Source organism: Dendropsophus ebraccatus, chromosome 2 (genome assembly GCF_027789765.1).
Source record: "Dendropsophus ebraccatus isolate aDenEbr1 chromosome 2, aDenEbr1.pat, whole genome shotgun sequence".
Classification (NCBI taxonomy): domain Eukaryota; kingdom Metazoa; phylum Chordata; class Amphibia; order Anura; family Hylidae; genus Dendropsophus; species Dendropsophus ebraccatus.
Window position 1 is genome coordinate 138,800,363 of NC_091455.1, and position 25,105 is coordinate 138,825,467.

The window sequence follows — 25,105 nt, forward strand, 5'->3', positions numbered from 1 at the left end:
CTACTGGGTTATCCTGGTCTTGTTGTTTTTACTTTCCATTAGTGTTTTCTGATTAATTTAGTTCTGATATTTGGGTAGGGAGGGAGACAAACTGTAAAGGTGTATAAAAGTTTTATTCTTGTTTTGACAGGTGTATTGGTCCTGGCATTGAAGGCTGTAAACCTCCTGGGTAAGACTTATGAATTTGGTTTAAACTGAGATTATGTTAAGGTACTCATGTATTCCAAGATTTATTCTTCAAATTAATATGCGAACAATGGGGTCCATGGAGCCTTAGTCATGAGTCTCAAAACACAGGAATAGCCTAAATCTATAGTTTATAAGCTGTCAGCTTAACAGATCTCCAAGTTGCAAACATCTAAACTAAATTACTGTCTTGCAATAGAAAATCTGACAAATATTAATTTCCAAGCCAATATTGATTGTGCCCAAGAAAGCGTTGTATAATTTTATAATATCTTTATTTAACCCTCTCCCGCCGCCGCAATGTAAATTAACGTCGCTGCAGCCTATGCCTGATGCTGCAGCGTCGTTAATTTTTGATCCAGGATGACACAGGCGCAGGAGCTGTGCCTGTGTCATCTGCAGAGTTTCCCGGCTATCATTATGATCCCATAAGCTGATGTCCTAAAACGACCTGGGCATTGAGGAATCAATGACCTCAGGTCGTGAAAGGGTTATAGGAAAATCATAACATATGACTGACTGGTGACTGGAGAGTTCACCATGCTATTTGTAGGTGTTCTTTTTTCTCTTCAAACCTTAAAGGGGTTATCCAGCACTACAAAAACATAGCCACTTTTGCCCCACTCTTGTCTCCAGTTTGGGTGCGGTTTTGAAACTCAGTTCCATTGAAGTAAATGGGGCTTATTTGCAAACCACACCTGAACTGTAGACAAGAGAGGGGGAAAAGTGGCTATGTTTTTGTAGCGCTGGATAACCCCTTTAAGTGTCAATCAGCTCTGCTTAGATGTCCAGACCCAGTAGCTGCATTGGAGCCACACATTAAATGATCCAGTGTACAACCTTTGATTTGCTTTCATGCAAGAGTTGTGTCAGATTTTCCAACTCAAAATATAGAAGCAGCAGTAAAAAGCTTCATGCACTTCAGAAACTATTGGGGTAACAGTGTAGATCACTTACTGACATACACAAGTCATCTTCTGACAAATTCAGCATATCTCTTTTAACCCCTTAATGACCACGGGGGTACATGTATGTCCCTGCAGCCTGGGCCTTAGCGCAAACGGCATACATGTACACCCTGCCGGGGTACTGGGCTCTAAAGCGAGCTCTAGAGCTGAGCTCGCTTTATAGCAGGTAAGGAGACCATCAATGGCGGGCCGCTAGGATCACATGGCCACCCGCCATTAACCCCTTAAACACGTTTTAATGTAAGTGACAGGAGCAGCTTCCGTCACTTACCGATCGGGACCCCTGCAGCGTGTCTGTGGGGGTCCCGATCCCATTGTCTGACTGCCGGGGGTCTCTTTCTTTCCTTCATGCAGTCTGATCTTCAGTCTTCTGATAGAGTCTGCCACAGGCAGGCTTTATCAGATGATTGCAGATAACACTAATACCTGCAATGCTATGTAGACATGTATATGGCTATATTCACACAGTGTCAAAATAAGAGAAACGGCTTCCGCTTTTTCTATTTAAAAAGATGCCCGTTATTGCATTGAAGTCAATGGGATGGTGGACGTCCAATGCACACAATGTATTAAATAACGGACGTTGTCTGTGCGGACGTCAATATAATGATCATGACAATTATTTTCAGACGTCTTTTGCAAACAATGGATATTATTTTTCAGTTGCTCACACAGTTTTTCTTTTTTCTCCGTCCTTTCTACTTATTTGTTGATATTCAAAGGACTTTTTAAATAAACAGCCACCCAAAAGCCAATTAGTAAACTCAAACTAGAATAATGTACCAACAGCCGTCATTGCACTGGCGGACAATCCTCAAAATAACGGACGTCATTTTGGTCTCAAAATGATGGACATCCTTTTAAAAAATTTTACCCTAAAATGTGTTGTGTAAACATGAAAACTACCCCAAATATTCAGAATTGCATTTTTTATCCTAATTTCACCCCATAAATGATATTTTGGGGGTTTCACCATTCATTTATTACCAAGTACACCTGTTCCTGAAAAAACAAGACCTCACATGGCCCTGTAGATGTAGAAATAACAGAGCTATACCTCTTAATAGGTGAGGAGGAAAAAACGAAAACGCAAAAATGAAAATTGACACGGTCCTTAAGGCCATTTTAGACTCTGTGATTAATGGGTTAACTGCATTGTGTTCAGTATTATTTGTACTTAACTATAGCCAGCTGGCAGTATTCACTGTATGAAAAGGATTTTCTGTTCTTTTTTCATTTCCACTGCAGTGTTTTTGCTACTTAATTTCTAAAAGATTTATCTCATAATAATAGGTCCCCTCCACATACTGTATATCAGCCAGTCCACTTATGTTTCTGCACTGGAGGGAGGCGTTTGAACTGATCCCAAAATACCTGACGCTTGAATGTGGATTCCGGACATGCAGGGTGGAAGAATGTATCTTGCAGAGTTCCTCTGTCCATCCAGTCCAATAACTGATAGTTTATGAATAAGAGGATAGAAATCCTGATGATAAATGATGCATTTTGGCCATTAGTTGTGGCGTCAGTTGTTTTGAAGAGCAGGACCGGCTGATATATGTGAACCCATCCATAGAAGTGGACACAATGGGCTCTCCATTTTCCTCTAAAATATATTATTTTATAGTACTCAGATTCTGTAACCCCTCCAAAAAGAGAATCCTGAACTAAGTCCCCATGATATAGTGATTTTTGAGCTTCTCTATCAGAGAATTTCTGTTTACAGATGACCAGATAGTTCATGATACCATCACTACCTGCATGGATTGGTTTCATGAGGCACCTTGTGACATATAAGATTTTCAATGCTTTGAGATCAATACTTAATTAAGGATTGGTGACAAAACACTGAATTTAATTCTAACAATATGTATTATTTTTTTTTAGATCCAATGTGGCATACATTGCTGCTGGCGTTGTTGGAGGTATCCTTGCAGCTGTTGTTCTAGGACTGGTTGCATTTTTCTTTATTCGTAGAAATCGCATTAACAGAAAGCGCACCCTTCGTAGGCTACTGCAGGAAAGAGAGGTACGGGCATCACTGATTATATTATATATATAAATACAAACTGCAAACAGGAGTAAATACAAATAAATAAATATAATAAAAAAGATCAGTCCTTAAAATTGACATGTTTGAAGCTGAAAAAATGGAGAAGCATAATGATCTTTGCCTGCCTTCAGAAGCAATATCAGAAAATATTATTTTACTGAATAAGTAGAAGGCGGCATGTCTTTACACTGTCAGCTTTGATTGGATAGTGTCAGACAGTGATGAGACCAATGTTCCCTCTAACTTTTGACAACTACTGAGCGGAGTGGTTAGATGGCTAGGCAATGTTTAAGCAAAGGTAGGTAACCTATCATAAGAATCTCAGTACATCATTCAAAAAGCTAACATAGCACAGTCATATAATCCCACCATACCATTACCACATTTAGTGTATCTACTATAAACACCAATATAACCAGAATGTCCACTTACAGTGACCAAATAACATTACAAACTAGTATTATATAGGAGCTCTGCAGCTTCTATAAGTTGTTTCGGCTACATCCAGTGACTAACAAGTGATGTCCCCTGTGCTCCCACATGTAGTCATAATTCCCCCAGTGCCCTTATATAGTAAAAATTTCCCCTGTGTCTCTGTGTAGGAACAATGCCCCCTGAGCTTTGCTATATAGGAATAATGCCACTGTACTCACAAATATAATATTAATGGCTCCTGTGCTCCCCATATAGTAGTAATGCTCCCTGAACTGGCATATAATGATAACGCTCCCCTGTACTCCCATATAATGATAATGCTCCCCTTTGATTCCCATATAGTAATAATGCCCCCCCCCCCCCCCGTGCTCCTCTTTATAGTGATAATGAATTCTGTGCCATCATACAGTACAGATGCCCCCTCTGCTTCTGGATATAGTAATAATACCCATAGTGTAATACCACCACCTGTGTTCTCCATATAGTAATAATGCCCCCTGTGCTCTCCAATGTCATAATAATACACCTGCACTTCCCAATATCTTATTAATGCCCCCATGCTCCCCCCATATTTTAATAGTGTCTAAACTATAGGAAAAGATGTTCCAAAGTTGTTATTTTTTGGAGAATGCAAGTATATACTAAACCAAACAGGTCAGGAGAGGCCACAGATCCACCAGACATTCATTTTATTATTGTTGCAGCCTTTTCTAGCCGCTTTGCTTCTCTAGTCAGGTCTATTTTATACACAATGAGAGGAATAAACAAAAACTGTGAAATCAGCTATTGTTTGCTATGGACTAAAACAAGACAGTTTTTAATTTCACAGTTTTTGTTTATTCCCCCAAGTATTTGCTTTTTTTTGTTTCCATACAGCTATATAGAGTCATCCTGAATTGAACGATTTTCCCAGAATAATTTGCTGTACACTATTCAGGGAGATGTTATATAATGTAGTATGGATGGAAATGTATTATAATATTATAATATTGCACTACATTTCTCTGTAGCTGGTGGAACCTATTACACCCAGTGGTGAAGCGCCTAACCAAGCACTTCTTCGGATCCTGAAGGAAACTGAATTCAGGAAGATAAAGGTCCTTGGGTCTGGTGCATTTGGTACTGTATATCAGGTATGATCATTCTATCATTCCATGAGGAGTTCCTTTAAATTGTCACTGTTGTTATAATTTTCAAAATCAACAGTAGATGTGAAATAACACAACTTTGCAATTTACCTTCATTAATTTTTTTTTTTGTTATCATGCTGTAAATCAAAGCTGAACTTACCAGAATTCCAGGTCCAGTCTCCAGAAGGCAGATTTTTTGACATGTGCTGGTTGAAAAAAAAAAAAACTTAACACAGGAATTCCGGCCGGTACAGAGAGTCGCGGCTAAATGTGTCCATCAATCACATGACTGCCTTCTCTCTGTGAGCGCTCAGCTGGCCTGGGATACACAGGACTTCCTGTTTTCTGACTGTTCCCTGTTTTTTTTGAGGAAAAAAATGCCATGTTTTTCATGATAAAAAAAAAAAAAATGTAAATTGCAAACTTGCTTTATATCACATTTACTGTTGATTTAGATCTTGAAAGTCATAACGACACTGACACGTTAACTTTTTTGTTGATTGCGTTGGCTTAATGGCAGTCAATAATGGACTTGTCTTGTCCATTGTATTGACAGCTATTTTAGTTAGCATATATCTATATTATGTGTTTTGGGTGAAGACTTTTCACAGTATATTAATTTCATGATATTCTTGATATATGATAACATAATCTATTGGTTCAATAGGAACCCTTGCTGTAGAGATGGTCAGTAATGGATAGATACACTCTTATGACTATTGTACCAGTCCTTGCGATGGCAGTCTCTAGTGTTTTAGTAGACATAGGGCACAAATAAATGTCCAATGTATGTGTATACAATGTTACCTATAGCTTAAGGGAAAAGCTGTGTATAGTTCAAGTATATCAATACCTTAGAATTTTATGTTTTTACTAATCAATATTATATGTGCAATTAGGGTCTTTGGATTCCAGAAGGTGAAGGCATCAAAATTCCTGTTGCTATCAAAGAGTTACGTGAGGCCACATCACCTAAAGCCAACAAGGAGATTCTAGATGTAAGTGTTAATTTACCAAATAGATTAGCCTCCAGATTTTTGCCAAATTTGCTCAGTCTCATAGGTTACGTTTTGCTTCAAATTCTCTGCATGAAATTCAACCCTGACAAGCTAGAATCATTGGTGGTATGGCAATGTGTTATATGGAAAATCTCTCCAAATAGCTAAACATTCAAACTGATCTCATGAAAAATCTGCACTGGTGACAAATAAAATAGCTCTTATTTCCCACCTTGTGGCTCTTAGTAACCACAATTCTCATGATAAGCTTTTTTTTTTTTTTTTTTTTTTTATTTGGCAATGGGCATTTTACAGCAGATTGTGACCAAATACCAGGCATAGTTATATTAGATCACAATGTACCTCCACCATCTCCAAGGTAAACAATTGGAAACAAGACTCAGTTTGTTCGGGTTTCTGGAAATCTGCAAAGGTTGAAGAAGTTGCAAATGTTATGTCTTGAGTGGAAGGCTTAATGGCATCACTCCATATAATATGTAATAAAGCCCTTTGTTTAGTCCGTATTTTCAGCTTGTTGGATGCTCAAGGGGGTGTCAGGGTAATTTGGATCTTGTAGTTTTACAAAAGAGGCTTAAAATCAGTAATCAATACAGTACAGTAATAGTATTATGCATATTTTTCTTTAATTGTTGAAGCTAAAATTATACATCATGAATAAGTTAAAACAGTACTGTCTGTTAAAAAAAAACGTTTAACATGTTGCACAGACATAAACAAAAAATAGTCAGCATATCCAATAGCACTGTTCACACTGTGCAGGTTCACGCTGCCATGGCTGAAATACAGACGCAAAACCAGAAAAGTACGACAGCAACCCGCAAATGCTAAAACATATTGTTAATACTAGAGATGAACAAAGTAAATCTAGTGAATCCAGATTCGCTACGAATCACGCTGTCAGTTCACTTTATTCTACAAAGCGATTTGTTCCAAATTCGCTAAACATGGTGGCCAAGATGGCAGGTGCACATCTTAGCTTACAGTACTGTCACTTGACAAGCGCAAGGGATTATTCATTATCCAATCACGTCCAATCACCTCCAAGCCCCACTGTGATGTCAGCACCTCTCCCTCACCCTCTATAGAATGTGATTCGTTTCCTAGAGGCAGGCAGTCGGCTGTGTGTGGAGTGGAGAGTAGGTAGCAGCAGGCAATTAGGGGCCTATTCCACGGGAGCGATAATTGGCCGAATCGGCACGATTCGGCCGATTATCGCTCGGTGGAAGAGAGAGAACGATCAGCCGATGACCGGGTTATCGGCTGATCGTTCATTTAGGTTCAAACCTAAAACCATTGTTTGCCACCCGCGCATCGCTACGGTGGAATAGCGGTGCACGGGGGGGGGGGGGGGCAACCGACGATTCAAACAGAGCACCATACATTACCTGCAGGGCTTCTCCTGAGCTCCGTCTTCCTCCTCCGGTTCCGCGCCAGTGATTGGCTGAGCGGTCTGACAGCTCAGTCAGGCCGCTCCGAAGCTGATGCTATGACGCGGGACTCGGGGAGGAAGAGGGAGCGGAGGAGAAGCCCTGCTAGGTAATGTATGCAGCAAGGGCTACAAGGACATCAGTAACGATGTCCCTGCAGCCCTCGCTAACGATTTTCGGGCCGTGGAATAGGCCCAGTAAACAAGCGCCGATCTAGCAGATCGGCGCTCCTTTACATCGTTGCTCGGCCCGTGGAATAGGACCCTTACAGCAGGAAGAGATATACAGAGAAATAGAGACAGAGAGGAGAGGGTAGGAGGTTGGATTGTGGGTTGATTGTGAGTAGATTGTGGTTGATTATCTGTGGGATCAGTGAAGCCATATACCAGTATACCAAGTAACTGGGTGACTGTTGTGCATTATACCAATTCACTGAGTTCTGGGTGTGCATTATATGAAGTCACTGGGAGCAGTGAACACAGTGTCCATCTTAATAATTATCTGGGGTGCTCTAAAATCAGTTGCACTATCCGCCATCTAATAAAATTTATTTTACTCCTATTTTAATCCTAAAATTAACAAAACAAGCAATATGTCCAAGCTTGTAAAAAAAATCAGGCTCTTCTCAAGGTATAGGCAGTGTCACACAAGGTGGTCCCAGTGGAAGATGTGGAGTTGTGGGAGTGGTGTTCTTAACCATATTGGAGGAAAGTTTCAGCTACCAGTTACACTTAGTGTGAAGGTGAACCAGCCAGGCTGGCATTATTGACTGGATCCTTCAAAGTTCCTGCTCCATAGCAGGCAGTAGACAATCATGGAGAAAGCAGTCAACACAGGAGTGCCACCACTATTCCATGGTAAGATTAGAATTTTTCCTCTGTCCCATCTCTTTTGTTATCTCAGACCCAATTCCACTTGCCAGGGCCATCAGCAAGAGAGCGCCTGGTGAGCTCAGCCTCTGTTCTCCGAAGATCTTGTGCAAGAATGTCCTGCCTTTAAAGAATTGGAAGCCAGTGTTGCAGGAGTTCTGAGGCCACAAGAAGTCAGGAGAGCCAGGGAGGGGCAGCTTTTTAGCAAGTTCAGTCTCGTACCACATGCCTATGGAGGATGACAGCTTGGGAGAGGAGACATTTGTACCGGACTATGAAGATGATGTTGCAGACAGGGCCGGTTTTAGACTAGATGTGGCCCTGGGCGAAGTTAAAGGTGGGGCCCCAAATGCTGAAATATTTTAGCAACAATTTAAGGTCCCCATACATGTTACTCTTTTGTTGGTGGTACCTGTTGCTCCTGGTGGGTTCGGCCATCAGCGTAAGGTGTATGGGGCTCTCTGGACAGTCCTCTGACAGATGATATCAGTGGACATAGGGGGTCGAGCTTGATGGAAAATCAACGCCCAACCTCTTTGTTCTCAGAGAGATAAGCCGGCATCAAATCTGTATGGCTATGGCTTTCCCCTCTCATAGAGAACACAGGAACACTCAGATGTGCCAAATTTCTGTGTATGGGGAGGACGGGACCGGATGGGACAGATAATTGTCAGCTGAAGGATTGTTCAGCCAGCAGTTATTGGAAGTGTACGGCCACTTTTAAGGCCGTATTACACGGCCTGATATTCCGCAGAAGCGAGCGCCAATCTGGTAGAATGGAGCTCGCTTAGAGAGCCTACTACAGCAAAAGCTATGGAGGAGATTTATCAAACTGGTGTAAAGAAGAATTGGCTCAGTTGCCCCTAGCAACCAATCAGATTCCACCTACTTAGAATGTGAGTAATGAAAGGTGGAATCTGATTGGTTGCTAGGGGCAACTGAGCAAGTTTCATTTTACACCATGTTTGATAAATTTCCCCCCCTATGTGTATATATACAGTATATCATTAGTGATGTGTGTGCACTCCTTGCTGTATATAGTAAACAATAAAGATATATACTACCTGATCATGTTCCCCAGTGTCCTCAGGCCTTGTCTGTGATATATACTACCTGATCATGTTCCCCAGTGTCCTCACAGAGCGATAGCGTCCTGATTCGGACAATTTTCGCTCCATGTATTAGGGCCCTTACTCAGTTCAGAAGGTTACATGCCGGGACTGCCGCTATATGCCAGGACTGCCGCTACATGTCAGGACTGCAGCTACATTATGGGTCTGCCGCTACATGTCGGGACTGCCGCTACATGTCGGGACTGCCGCTACATGTCGGGACTGCCGCTACATGTCGGGACTGCCGCTACATGTCGGGACTGCCGCTACATGCCGGGACTGCCCCTACATGCCGGGACTGCCGCTACATTATGGGACTGCCCCTACATTATGGGACTGCCCCTACATTGCAGGACTGCCGCTACATTCTGGGACTGCCGCTACATTCTGGGACTGCCGCTACATTATGGGACTGCCGCTACATTATGGGACTGCCACTACATGCCAGGACCGCCGCTAGTGGTGTAAACACAAGAACTATTTATATGAATTGCATTAAAAAAATAAAATAAAAAAATCACTATAATCAGGACCAAATATTACCTCCATACCGTTATTGAAGAAAACACACTATATATAGGCCAATATTACCACCATAAAGTGACCGCCCCATAATGACTTTATATACACTATATACAGACCAATATTACCGCCATAGAGTGACCACCGCATGACTCTTTATATACACTATATACAGACCAATATTACCGCTATAGACTGACCACTGTATAATGAATGACTCTATATACACTGTATACAGACCAATATTATGTGTCTGTAACTCTATGGCTGTACTTTTGGTCTGTATATAGTTTATATATAGAGTCATTATGTGGTGGTCACTGTATGGCGGCAATTTGGCAATATCATTATGTGGTGGTCAATCTATGGCAGTAATGACTATATATACACTATATACCGACCAATATTAATGCCAAAGAGTGACCACCGCATAATGACACTTTATACAGACCAATATTATTGCCAAAGAGTGACCACCGCATAATGGCTCTATATACAGACCAATATTACCGCCATAGACTGACCACCACATAATAACTCTATATACAGACCAATATTACTGCCATACAGTGACCACCACATAACTCTATATACACACTATATACAGACCAATATTACCGCCATAGAGTGACCGCCACATAACTCTATATACACACTATATACAGACCAATATTACCGCCATAGAGTGACCGCCACATAACTCTATATACACACTATATACAGACCAATATTACCGCCATAGATTGACCACTGCATAATGACTCTGTATCCAGACCAATATTATGTGGCGATCACTCTATGGCTGTACTATTGGTCTGTATATAGTGTATATAGTCATTATGTGGTGGTCACTGTATGGCGGTAATATTGGTCTGTATATAGTGTCATTATGTGGTAGTCAATCTATGGCAGTAATGACTATATATACACTATATACAGAGCAATATTAATGCCAAAGAGTGACCGCCACATAATGACTCTATATACAGACCAATATTACCGCCATACAGTGACCACCACCTAAGGACTGAATACCACCTTATTTTTTTTTCTCACCGTATTGCCTTATATACATAGGAGCTGCAGCCAATCACCTGCAGCAATTACATAGGACTGATGAGGCCAGAGAATGGCTGCAGCTCCTATATACAGTCTATTCACCTCAACACTTGGAGTCAGCAGTGCTAATACACACACACCATTATATATATATATATATATATATATATATATATATACACACCATTATATATATATATATATATATATATATATATACACACACACACACACCATTTTATATATATATATATATATATATAATATATATATATATATACACACACACCATTATATATATATATATATATATAATATATATATATATATATATACACACACACCATTATATATATATAAAAAATTGAACACAAGGACGGCACTCCAGTAGTGTATAGTGAGGATTTATTCACCCAATCACAAACAGCTATATATATATATATATATATACACACACACACACCATTATATATATATATATATATATATATATATATACACACACACACATCCATGAAAACACATTATACAGATACAAACCATCCAGCCCACACACTATACACAGGACATGTAACACACACTACATTCATCCATTATACACCTACATTCATACACATTACACACTACATGTACAGTATACTTACCCCCTCTAGCATGCTGGGTGTAGTGGTACATCCCCCTCATGTTCCTTGCAGCAGCAGCAGGCTGTCATCCTCACCCGGCAGCCCTCTCCTCCATCGTCCCGACAGCTCCACACCAGAGCAGGAAGTCACGTGCAGAGAGGAGCTGGAGGGGGAGGGGGAGCAGACACCGAGTAGCGTCCTGCAGCCTCTGCGTGACCCCTGATGGCAGCAGCCGGGGATCACTGCCAGACGCTGGAGGACGCTGTCTGTGCTCTCCTCTCCTACTGGAACTGCGGGAGGGGGCCCCTGGGGGATGGGGGCCCGGGGCATTTGCCCTGCTTGCCCCCCCCTAACGCCGGCCATGGTTGCAGACCCCACGGGGAATCTTGGTCCACAGATGTCATACTCTGCGTCATCATCAGGGAATGAATATGTGTTTCTGCCACCGACACAGCGTCAGCTCCCATCTACATCTTCTGGGTCCAGAAGAAAAAGAGGTAGGTGAACAGCGTCAGCCAGTAGATGTCAGCAAGGCCCAGCCACTCAACGGGTACCCCAAGGCAGCTGCGCCACTCCTCAACAGGCTACCAGTGCACACGCTCAAAAGAAGCCCCCACTGAGATCAGCGGTCTGACAGTTCTTCCATGTTGGGGGCGGAAACAACAACTTAGCTATTTTCGGCATTTGTCAGCGGGTCGGAGTTTGGGTTCCAACCCAGGCATCACTTCTATGTGCCGTAAGCCAGGAATCTGTATTCTCATTTGAAAGCAGTTGTCCCAGGCTTCTACCTCTGCCACCTCCGTAGCTCAGAGTGAGAAAACACCGCCACTGGTGAGACAGCAGGAGGCAGCATGACTCCTACAGCCACCTGACCGCACAGAAGCAGAATGCCCACCTTGCTAAGCTTATTGCCCTGCAGTCTCTCCAGCTCTAGTTGGTGAACTCAAATCCATTTAGGGACCTGATGGCTTGTGCACAACCACAATGGAGTTCTCAGCCACCATTTCTTTCCCAACAGGGCTATTCTATCTAGAAACAAGTACCTGCAGAAGAAAGTTGGCCACTCTTTGTGGCTCTGTCTCTCATCAGGTGAACCTAAACCAGGACCTATGGAGTTCAAGCTATGGCCAGGGGCAGTATATGTCTGTGACTGCCCACTGGATAAATGTCCTTCTGGGAGAACTGTAGTGGCAAAACAGAGCAACAGAGGTCACACTGATATGTCCTCCAAGAATTATGCGTGGACATCATCCGGAGAACTCATCCTCTGCCTCCACCACCTCGTCTGGTCATCCCGCCACTGCACAACCTCTCACTGTATCATACCAATGTTGCCAAGCCCAGTGATGTCAGGCTGTCCTTCACCTGCGCAGCCTGGGTGAAAGGAGCCACACTGGCAGCAAACTTCTTCAGGTCATAGAGGACGTCATCTCAAAGTGGCTGACCCCTCGGAATGTACAGGTGACCACGGTAGTGGTGGACAATGGCTGTAACTTAGTGTCGACACCGCATCGGGGAGGGCTCACATACATTCTGTGCATGACTCACACGTTGAACCTGATCTTGCATAGGGTTCTCCCTTCCTTCTCAGGACTGAAGATGGCGAGGAAACTATGTACCCTTTTCAGCCACTCATACAGGGCATGGCTCATTTATATGGCCATTTGTTTGCAAGGGTACTTGTGCTCAGGTACGCACATAAAGGACATTAATAGGAGGGACAAGTACTGGCTGTCCACCCTGGTTGACCCTTGTTTCCGTTTGAAAAAAAAAAAAATTCACACCATTGGACGCTAAAGTGAAATTCTACCGTGCGCTACTGCGTAGTCATTTGGTTGAGGCCTATTGGAACAACACCATCCTCCATTGCCAATAAGTCATTAGGACCTTGGCCATTCAACAACACCAATTGGTAGTGGAGGCGTGAGGTGCAGCAGTAGCCATGGTAGCTGGTTGAGCATACAGACAATGATGAGCGACTTCCTAAAGCCACCAGAGGAAGAAACCCGGCATCCTCACACTAAAGTGTCCATCAGGCAACACCTGAAGTTCTAGGTCAAATCCTACCTGGAATCCCCCTTGCCCCTTTACACGAATAGATAACATAATATAACATCTATTACCAATACTATTTGAAGTAGATTTTTCTTTAAATGCATCTGGTTTTGATACACTCTCCTTCCAAGTATTTTTTTTTCCGCAGAATCCACCAACATTTCCTGTATTTACCAAGATCTCAGCACTGACACATAGTTGGAACATGTGCCAATAACCTTCTTCCCTGTTTTAAAGATTGTAGAACTAAACATGAATGACATATATTCATCTCATGTGCCCCTGAATCCTGCAAGCTAGATAGACTAAATGTAACATTCTCAAAGACAATATGCCCACCAAAGTATAATGTATAGTAAAGTGTTTACAATGCGATAATTAAAATGACAACTTCAGTCAGTTATAAGATATTATTGTTCAAGATTTGTGTTTGAGAAAAACCATATCTTTTGTAGGATTGCTTGGTGTTTTCAGGGTTTTCTGGAGGACCAAGCACATCCAATAATTACAAAGAAAATTTATTGATTTCAATATGAAGTATTGCTTGGCTCCTCCTGTGGTGGCACTGCAGGAAAGTTGAACACTCACTGCTTTTTGCTGATCACTGGAGGTTTAAAAGTGCAACTGTCATTTAAATGTCATTTTGCAGAAATCAATAAGTATCAATTGTACAAGCGTTTGTAAGAAACTGTGTTATACAGTAGGTTTCAATTAGCAAAAGAGTTTCTTTCTGTACTCAAAAGCAGTTTTTTTCTTCTCCCCCCCCCCCACACACACACTTCAGAAGAAGCAGGATTTCTGTGTCCATTATGGTCTTTACAGGTGCGAAGTGGCTGAGATAGGATGAGGGAACACAAAGAGGAGAAAAGGCAGCCCTTTACAATACAACATCCTGCAATCTTACCTCACCAAGTTCTTAGACCAGCACTGAGCATTCTGACCTGTAAATCCAGCGTTTTATGTGCCCAGACAGTTTTCAAACTGCAGGGCTGTTTGTCTCCTCTTCCTTCTCACTCATCCTCCTCGGCCTTTCCACCCCTCCATAGTGGGACTCGGCAAACCTGTCTTCACTTTGCTCCTCTGTAATGTAAACGACTTTGCCTGATGATGTACAGATAAGAATTGAAGGGGGAGGCTGCAAAACAGCTTTTTGAGTACAGAAGAAAGCTTTTTACACAGTTTCTTAAAATCGTTTGTCCTATTGATTTCTGCCAAAAAAATCATTGAAAAGTGAAAATACCCTTTAACCACTTCACTGAAATCTGATGGGTATCCTGAGATATAAAGGAGATGCAAAATGGGATGAGCTGACATATAACTGACATATGACATATAAACTACTCATATTCTTTTGAAGAACTCCTTTATGTGAAAAGGAACAATTCTGGCATATAAAACCATAAATAAGTTGTTATCATCTGAATAGGTAAGAGGGACAAACCAGTGGCTGACCTGTGGGCATTTCCAGTGCTTCACGCTAGTTGTCTTATGTTTCATTGTTTTCAGCTGTCCAAGCTGTGTAACCGCCTGGAACTACAGAATGTTCTAAGAGTTAATATGGCAACTTGGAAATCTGCCCTGACTGTCTGTTTGTAATGTTTTGAATGTAAGCAATAGACGTCTGCAAAGTTTCAAGTGTTTTGGGCAGGTTTTATACAAGTTCTTGTGTATTTCCCAGCATTCATATCCCATAGGCTCCTCCAATACCTCTTGTGACAGCAAAACTATAAGGAAACTTTCTGCTAGGATGCTTTTGCCAGATTATGTTGGCTTCAAAATGAGTTCACTTACTCCTGAGTTAGAGCCTCAGGAAATAGCCAGTTTAAAATTTTATTAGTGCAGAAATGCTTTTTCTGTTCATATAATAACTGGCTAGTGGAAGATTTAGGGTAAAAAGGCAAATAGGCAAAACAAGATTTTTGGGCCTGAGCTATTGTTCAGCTTTATACACAAAGTAACTCATAGCCCTATTTCATAGAACGATTATCGTTCATAGACTCGCTCCAACGACCGCTCGTTAACGAGCACTAAAGGCCCTATTCCACTAAACTTTTTCGAACGATTATCGTTCATAAAACGATTATCGTTCATAAAAATAAAAATTGTTCAAACGACTGCTCGTTAACGATATTCGTTCTGTGGAATAGCTGTAAACGAGCGAACGACAACAGCAAAATTGTCATTGAGTCGTTCACAATTTTTTTTCAACATGTCCAATAAAAAATTGTTGGTCTTTCAACAATAATTCGCTAATCTTTTTGTTGAATAAAAAATCTTTCAGTCTTTCTTGAAATGTCTACCTACATTTCCCCACGTTTTAAATGACCATGTAACGATGTAAAGACCGCAAAAAAATCGTTACACTACAGATATCGTTCACATTCTCACACGTATTATGTTATCGTTTGCTTAAAAAAATCATTAAGTGCTTGTTAACGAGCGGTCGTTGGAGCGAGTCTATGAACAATAATCGTTCCGTGAAATAGGGCTATTAACGATTTTTTTAAGCGAACGATAACACATAATACGTGTGGGAAAAATATCTGTAGTGTAACGATTTTTTTGCGGTCATTACATCGTTACATGGTTGTTTAAAACGTGGGGAAATGTAGGTAGACATTTCAAGAACGACTGAAAGATTTTTTATTCAACGAAAAGATTAGCGAATTATTGTTGAAAGACCAACGATTTTTTTTCGACATGTTGAAAAAAAAATAGTGAACGACTCAACGAATATTTCGCTGTTTGCTCGTTTACAGCTATTCCACAGAACGAATATCGTTAACGAGCGGTTGTTTGAACGATTTTATGAACGATAATCGTTCGAAAAAGTTCCGTGGAATAGGGCCTTCAGTTGGACGTTAGCTATTGTAGTCCACAGACCAAGGGGAAGGCATTGAAGGACCCCCTATAATATATAGAAAATGGATCATTTAATAAACTAGAAAATATATATGTATATTTTTTTTTTGCTAGCATAGGAATGATACCCAATGAAGTTACATGGTATATATAATTGTAAGAACAGGTTTTTAGAAATTACAAATTATAATACTGTAGGATCTAACAATGCATCAGCCACTGCTATAATAAACGCATTGTATATTGTATGAGCTGCTAATGATAAGGTATTTCATAAAATAATAATGTTTTCTTAGGAGCAGCAGCACAGATACAGTGTTGTACACACAGAAGCAAGAGCTGGAAGATGTTTGTTAGGAATGTATCCTGGTGCCAGCCATGCCTGGAGATTCACAGATGTCTGTGTGTTATGCAAGCAATTCATGACTGTGGGACAATTGCCAAGAGATCAGCGGCACCACATTCACTATTAGGATTGTAGCCTGATAGCATCAAGTAAACTTTTTAGAGAGTTCAACCTGTGTTCTTATCCTAAGATATACTGTATCCCACTAGAAGGAATAGACAGGAAAGCAACCCTACAGAAAGTATGCTTAGAGACTTTATAGGTAGAATTAACTCATTGTATGGAATAATGACTAAGTTGCCAGAATGAGCAGTATAGTCTGGTCTACACCATTATGATATGGTATTGCTTATATGATTGCAGGTAAATTATCTGTAGCAAGTACTTCTAACTGTGTGATGCATCTTCTTTCTAGGAAGCGTACGTTATGGCCAGCGTGGACAATCCTCATGTGTGCCGCTTGCTGGGTATTTGCCTAACCTCCACTGTTCAACTCATCACTCAGCTTATGCCCCATGGCTGTCTTCTTGACTATGTCCGTGAAAATAAAGACAATATTGGCTCAAGACATCTTCTCAACTGGTGTGTGCAGATTGCCAAGGTAAAGTACTAACCACATTTCCAATATCGCTTTTATTTAAAAAAAAATTTAAAGAAATCAAGCTTTGATATAGTAAGAATATTCTTTCATAACTCAGCTTTAAAATGTTAGTGTCACTGTCGTTATAACTTTCAAAATCTAAATTAACAGTAGATGTGAAATAAAGCAAGTTTGCAATATACGTTCATTATTTTTTGTTGTTATCATGCTGTAAAACAAAGCTGTACTTACCAGAAATCCAGGTCCAGTCTCCTGAAAGGCAGATTTTCTGTATTGGTTGAAACACATTAAACACAGGAATTCCATCTAGTACAGAGAGTCACGGCCCAATGTGTTGGTAAATCACATTACTGCCTTCTCTTTGTGAGCACTCAGATGACCTGGGATACACAGGACTTCCAGAAATCACAGAATAACACACATTACAAAGATATACAACTTTGTAATTTATGTTATGTCTGTGAATCGCCCCCTTCCCGTGTCCCACCACCCCCGGACGTGTACTCTGAAGTGTGGTGCATTATACATACCTGATCCGTGTCGCGCCCGTCCGCCATCTTGTGCCAAGACGTCATCTTTGGGAGGCCGGCCGAATCGCTGCCGCCGTCCCTGATGCCGCCCCCCCTCTGCTGCGTCATAAGTGTGCTCAGCCGCGATTGGCTGAGCACAGTTATGCTCAGCCAATCGCAGTTATGCTCAGCCAATCGCGACGCTGCAGAAGGTGGCCGGCACTAGGGACGGTCAGAGCGGTTCGGCCGTCCGTCCGAAGATGACGTCTTGGCACAAGATGGTGGACATGCGCGACACGGATCAGGTATGTATAATGCACCACACTTCAGGGTACACGTGCGGGGGTGGTGGGACACGGGAAGGGGGCGATTCACAGACATAACATACATTACAAAGTTGTATAACTTTGTAATGTGTGTTATTCTGTGAATAATTGTTTAGCGCCACATTGTTGTTTAGCGCTACCCCTTTAATGTGAGCTGGTAAAATGAAATATGAGCTGTGATTGGTTGTTATGGACAGCAAAGATAGTTTTATTATCCCACTCTTTTTGATTATGCCCCTCATAATTTTAACATATGTTGTGTCCATTAATGTTATTTAATAATAAATCAAAGATAAAGTTTCCACTGACCAAAGCCTCAATATTTTTTCTGCCTCATGTGTTGCTCTTTCTTCTTCTTCATCTTTTTTTTCTGAAAATCTAAGTAACATGCAGTATGATAGAGAATTTCTACCTGGACACTTTTTATCAGTTGACCTACTTTCCTGCATTGGACTGTACAGTAATTGGTCATTTTTGAGAGGGTAGCCACTGTCCTCATATCATAGGTCTGCCTGGGTAAGCTGTTTTCTAATTCTGTCCTTTATCCCCTCTAGGGAATGAATTATCTTGAAGAAAGGCGATTGGTCCACAGAGATTTGGCTGCTCGCAATGTCCTGGTTAAAACACCACAACATGTCAAGATTACAGATTTTGGCTTGGCCAAGCTTCTGGGGGCAGATGAAAAGGAATATCATGCAGAAGGTGGAAAGGTGACTGGAGAACTATACATATCGATAGTAACTGTGACATAAAATGGCTGTCTAAAAACAGTACATAACTACACACTATAGACCTATAACCATAGATATTAGGTTGTAAAACAGACGTTTAACTTAATCAATAAAACTAGAAAAAAACAAATATCCCTACAATAAAATCCCAACTCTTCACTATGTCACACTTATATATGTCTATAAAGATAAAGTTGGTCACACACATTAGAAAGCTTTTACTGTGAGTGCTTGTTTATCAGACAGCGATCTACACTGATCTTATAATATGTCCGTTTGAGCGTACGTGTTTATTTCAGTGGAGAACATTTCAGTGCCACACATCCCAGCAGCTTAAAGTGTACCTATTGTTATAGAAAATTTTGACATGTCATAGAGACATGACAAAAGTTTTGATCAATCTGGGAGTGGTGAGACCCATACCGATCAGGAGATAGAGCGGGGAGAAGACACGCTGCACTGAATTAAACTAGAGTTGGCAATGGGCTCCTATGGACCGTGACTCTTTTTTTTTTTTAACTCTGGGGCTGCAGCGCATCTTCTCCCCGCTCTGTCTCCCAATCGGTATGGGTCAGAACACTCAGACCCAGACTGATGAAAACTTTTGACATGTCTCTATGACATGTCAAAAGTTTTTTAAAATGACAGGTACACTTTAAGAAATTATCAGGCTTGTTGAAATCCAATATACCTGATCTTTGTTTTCCCCAACATCTGCCTTTGGGGAACAGTCGAGAGGCTCCTCACAAATTACAATGTCAGTAGGATTGTCTGAAGTTGCCTGGAATGCTCAGAAAGTGCAAGTACAGGTCTTTTTCCTCACAAAATAATAGTTCTGTAAGATCATGAGTCCCATAATCCATAACCCATTAGAGTTACCAGTGAACACAGGTTTTCAGTGATGTTAGTCTTGAATATGCACTTTACATAAACCAATTTCAATATCCTACATTTACCCGTATAATGAATGTCCTTCTATTTGTCAGAAATTGATAGTTTGTGATTCATATTTTATTCTCTAGGTTCCAATTAAATGGATGGCTTTGGAGTCTATTTTGCACAGAATATATACCCATCAAAGTGACGTATGGAGCTATGGTGAGTTCTCTTTAGTCTACACCAGGGGTGGGGAACCTTTTCCGTGTCGGGGGCCATTCAGGCATTAATAAAATCATTCGAGAGCCGCACTCAATGTTAAACTGTGCATGGCAGCAGGGTAGCGTGGGTGCGCAGCACCTGGGGCAAGGCAAAGTATTGTTCCCCTAGTGCCCCTGCTATTGTGGTTAACCCTCTGTGATGCACTTGTACCTAATGTGAATCCTTAGTGATGCCCGCTAGCCAGAGTTAACCCCCAGTAATGCCCCTGGTAGCTGTAGTTAACCCCTTATTAATGCCCTGGTAGTTATAGTTAACCCCCAGTGATGCCCCTGCTAGTCATAGTTAACCCCCAGTGATGTCCCTGCTAGTCATAGTTAACCCCCAGTGATGCCCTGGTAATCATTGTTAACCCCCCAATGATGTCCCTGCTAGTCATAGTTCCCCCAGTGATGCCCCTGGTAGTTATAGTTAACCCCCAGTGATGTTCCTGCTAGTCATAGTTAACCCCCTGTGATGCCCCTGGTAGTTATAGTTAACCCCCTGTGATGTGTACTTAGCTCCCAGTGCCTGTCCCAAATAAAAAAAATAAACATCCCACTCACTTTTCCTTCGCTCCTACGCTGCCCAGGTCCTCTTCTCTCCCCTCTAGCCTGTGCCCGTCTTCTCCTGCAGACGGTGCACGATGAAATGACGTAATCGTGCACGGCCCACAGGAGACGAAAGACGTGCGCCGCTCTGGTGGGGAAGGGGGCGGCACAGACAGCATCCTCCTGTGTCTGTGACAGCTGCCAGAGATGCTGTGTATGCCGGCTCCTGCCCCACCAGAGCGGCACACATCACAGAAGAGCCGCGGACTGTGGGCTGCATCAGCAGGTCTCAGGGGCCGGAGGTTCCCCACCGCTGGTCTACACAGACATTTATCTTCGGCATATGTATTTCAGATATAGCATTTACTGTTGAACTTTCTATGCAGGCGTCACAGTATGGGAACTGATGACTTTTGGGTCTAAACCATATGACGGAATTCCAGCCAGTGAAATTTCAACCATTCTAGAAAAAGGAGAACGTCTTCCTCAGCCTCCCATATGCACCATTGATGTGTACATGATTATGGTGAAATGTAAGAAAATAATGGAAATCTATCTTTTCTTTATTGGAGTTGTTTTATTCTTGATGCAAGTAACAATGGTATTTAGAAGCTTTGGTTTTGTGTGTGTTATTATCTACTCTTTAATATATTGTACATCTCATGTAGGTTCATTAAAGGGTTGTCCAGCGAAAATCTTTTTCTTTCAAATCAACTGGTTTCCGAAAGTCATATAGATTTGAAAAATTTAAAATCTCCAGTCTTCCCATACTTATCAGCTGCTGTATGTCCTGCAGGAAATGTTTTATTTTCTGCTGAATTGTCCAGAGCAGGAGAGGTTTTCTATGGGAATTTGCAGCTGCTCTGGACAGTTCCTTTCTCGGCCAGAGATGTCAGCAGAGAGCACTGTGTCAGACTGAAAATAAAACAACACTTTCTGCAGGACGTATGGCAGCTGATAAGTATGGGAAGACTGGAGATTTTTAATAGAAGTAAATTACAAATCTATATAACTTTCTGAAACCAGTTCATTTGAAAGAAAAAGATTTTTGCTGGACAACCCCTTTAATCATATGCAATGTACCACAGTTATATAATACTAGATTATGGTCAGACATCTCCTGTGTAAACAATTTTAAAACCCCAGAAATGTTTTTGCAGAAAAGTATTTCTGTTGATTAATCGATTTTTGAGTGTTTTTATTTCTTGGGAATCCATTGTAATCTATGCACTGTACGCTACAGGATAAAAGTAGGCATTTACTAGCTGATCACTTCAGTAGATATATGAGGTGCTGGCCTTTTTATACAGCGCCTGGGCAGCGCTGACCATATGCCGCACACAGATATTTGTACCATCTCAGAGCTGGCATAGATTTGATATTTTTTCTATGATTTATGCCAAGGTCACTAGCTTAAATCATAGTAAATCTGAGGGTTGCTTTGGCCACTCCGCCTTTTTACTCCACTGGTGAGCATAAAGTCAATTACCCAAAAAGTTGTAAAGTTTTGCAGAAACCTGATAAGTAAATGATAAATGCCCCCAAGTGATGCATTGTTCTGTTGTATATAGCTTTATTATGTATTTAGTGCTTACGGATCAAGCAAAGCACTGTTGTAGTAAGACTAATAAGATGTGCTTTTCTTAATATATTATACATAGGTTGGATGATAGATGCTGAAAGTCGTCCAAAGTTTCGTGAGTTAAGTGCAGAATTTAGTAAGATGGCTCGTGATCCAACACGCTACCTTGTAATACAGGTAAGATCTTCGGCTGCCATATGGTTGCCTTTGCCCAGTACTGCCCAGCATGCTACTGCATCTCTCATGTGACGCTATAAGTTTTTTGTTGCTGATGAAGTTAAAGCAACTATGTACTCACAATCTGCCTCCCCCAAGCTGCTTGTACTGTTGGATAGCTGTTTTTAATTCAAGATCTGTCCTGGGGTCTTTTAAACTTGCAGCCCTGTGTCAAATTGGTGTGGCCTAGAGTGTCTGTGCCCTGGGCTTGCACTGCTTTTCCGTCCCTCCTCCCCACCCTCTTTACCATTAGGAATGTCCCAGACAGGATTTCTCCTAATCACCACTTCTCTGAACACTGTACATGTGCCTTAACGATCCAGCACATGTACAGTATTCAGACAAGTGAGGAATAGGAGAAATCCTGCCTGGGGCATTCCTAATTATGAAGAGGGCGGGGAGGAGGGACAGAAAAGCAGTGCAAGCCTAGGGCAAAGACACTCTAGGCCACGCCAATTTGACACAGTTTAAAAGTTGTTTTTTAGGACAATAACTGCATCACCTGCCGAACGGACCCCAGGACAGATCTTGGATTAAAAGCAGCTATCTGACAGTACAAGCAGTTTGGGGGGGGGGGGGGGGGTTGGGTTGATTGTGGGCACAGAGCCCTTTAAAGTTGAAGAGTTAAGGTATTGGTCACACTGGTACCATTATGTATTGGCTCCTAATTGCTTTTTTTGACTTACAGTGGTTCCAGTATATATATATATATATATATATATATATATATATATATATATTTGCCATTCTAGCTAGGCCTTTCATCCAGTTTACTACCCTGATCTTGAGTCTAAATACCATACCATGGCCAATCCAGAGTGACTTGTGACTAGGTTGAACTATATTATTCTGCTCCTGGCTGGAAGTCCATTAGTTTAAATCTTTTTTAATGTCATCGACACATTGACCCGGCGGCCATCTTTCCTGTATTTACACAAGATGGCCACCGGGCCAATGTGTTCACAAAATTAAAAAGATTTAGACTAATGGACTTCTGGCGTTGGGCGTGACAACCCGGACACTATGGATGCTGAAAAAAAAAGTCAGCTCTGCACTACCCCTTTAATACATTAGTTGCAATGTAATATAATTTTATTTTTTTGTAGGGAGACGATAGGATGAATTTACCCAGTCCCCCTGCGTCTAAGATTCACCAGACTTTGGATGATGAAATGGGAGATATTGTCGATGCTGAAGAATACCTGATACCACATCAAGGATTTTTTACAAGTCCTTCCACATCTCGAACACCACTCTTGAGTACAATGGTATGGTTACCTTTTTCAGTATGAATTAAGAATTAAGTATGCAGTCTGTGTTATGAGTATTTAGTGATGTCTTTTATATTTTAGAGTTCCACAAGCAACAGTTCACCCATAGTATGCATTACTCGAAATGGGGTAAGTCTATATGTGCAAATAGTAACAACACAATAGCCGGTGCATGTTTAAGATTCCATATTGCCTCCCCTATTAGCATCTAGGGAAAGATCTGTCAGTCAGGGCCAATGAAGCACCTCAATGACTTAGAGCTCCATTACTAGCCAAAGATATAGCTATGATTACTCTGAAATGGCACCGAGTGACTCTGGCACAGATGGCACAGAGCTTTGACAGCCGCAGGAACATTTATTTCCAAATCGCCCATTCTGGTGTGTGTGCACAGAAGATTAATAACAGCCATTGTTCGTGAAACAGCGGCCACTATTAATTGACATGCTCCTTTTTTTGCACGGGCGCACTGAACAACGCCCGCTGTGGCGTGTGCATGAAACAGGCAGCATTGCATTGATTTCAATGCAAGGCTGCCCAGGCTGAAAAGAACGGCCGCTGTTTTCCATTGAAAACAGTACCCATTCTTTTAAAAAATAATAGTTGTGTGAACATAGCCCTAATGCTGCATGTGTTTCAGACAAAATGAAACTAGTGATAAATGTTTTTATTGCTTGTTTCTTTTAACATGCTCGTTCAGTTTTTTCTCTAAGGAGAGGAGACTCCTGCCAGTAAAAAAATGTACCTCCACCATATCTCCTTGAACAGTGGCGTAACTAGAAATGTCTGGGCCCGATAGCAAACTTTTGATTGGGCCCCCTCCCGACTAACCACTAAGCTGTTAAGTGTAGTCATAACTGGTGTTCTTTCAGTTAAAGGGACATTTTCAAATCCTGGGAGGCCTGCTTATGTTGTAAATAATGACAGCTCTGGGGGCCCAGTGTATCGCAGGAGCAGACCTCGTGGCCCCCTGATGCGGTGGGCCCCATAGCAGCCGCTATGGCTGCTACAGTGGTAGTTACGCCCCTGTCCTTGAATATATACACTTTAGATTATACAAAACTGTGTACCTGGGTCCATAACTTGGCAGTAATTTCATGATGATAAAGTGACATTAAAAAGTTATTTTACCTTCTCAGAATAAGGCTAGTTGAGGGTATATGACCACCCTGCCCCTTTCTCTTACCAGGCACTTGCTGTGTGGCCTGGAAGTATCTTTGGTCCACATATAAACCCCAATGTGAATCAGCTGAGGTTTAACATGACTTTTCCTTTGAGTGTCCTTTTGAGGTCCTATATGCATAAAAATAAAGAGCCGTGCTTTTCACCATCTGGCTTGATTATATAGCGTATTGTGCCTCTTACAAAACCTCTTACAGCACTTTTATTATAACATTATGGGAGGTGAGGCCCCATGTATATTTCTACATGTACTATTTGCATTGCAGCCAGTTTTTTAGGGTTAATTACTCAAACTACACAACTCTTACATTTAGTATCTTCTTCTATGAAATATCA

The 25,105-nt window shown here is 41.5% G+C and overlaps 1 protein-coding gene across 1 annotated transcript in view; it reads left to right on the forward strand.

Annotated features, from left to right (window-relative positions):
* The window catches only part of EGFR (epidermal growth factor receptor), a 172,287-nt gene that overhangs the window by 144,110 nt on the left and 3,072 nt on the right, over window positions 1-25,105 (forward strand). The window contains exons 16-26 of the mRNA XM_069958394.1: window positions 131-169; window positions 3,042-3,183; window positions 4,653-4,775; window positions 5,672-5,770; window positions 17,082-17,267; window positions 18,657-18,812; window positions 19,856-19,931; window positions 20,905-21,051; window positions 22,180-22,277; window positions 23,423-23,584; window positions 23,669-23,716. Of these exons, the coding sequence (XP_069814495.1) occupies window positions 131-169; window positions 3,042-3,183; window positions 4,653-4,775; window positions 5,672-5,770; window positions 17,082-17,267; window positions 18,657-18,812; window positions 19,856-19,931; window positions 20,905-21,051; window positions 22,180-22,277; window positions 23,423-23,584; window positions 23,669-23,716 (1,276 nt within the window). The remainder of the gene's footprint in view (window positions 1-130; window positions 170-3,041; window positions 3,184-4,652; window positions 4,776-5,671; window positions 5,771-17,081; window positions 17,268-18,656; window positions 18,813-19,855; window positions 19,932-20,904; window positions 21,052-22,179; window positions 22,278-23,422; window positions 23,585-23,668; window positions 23,717-25,105) is intronic.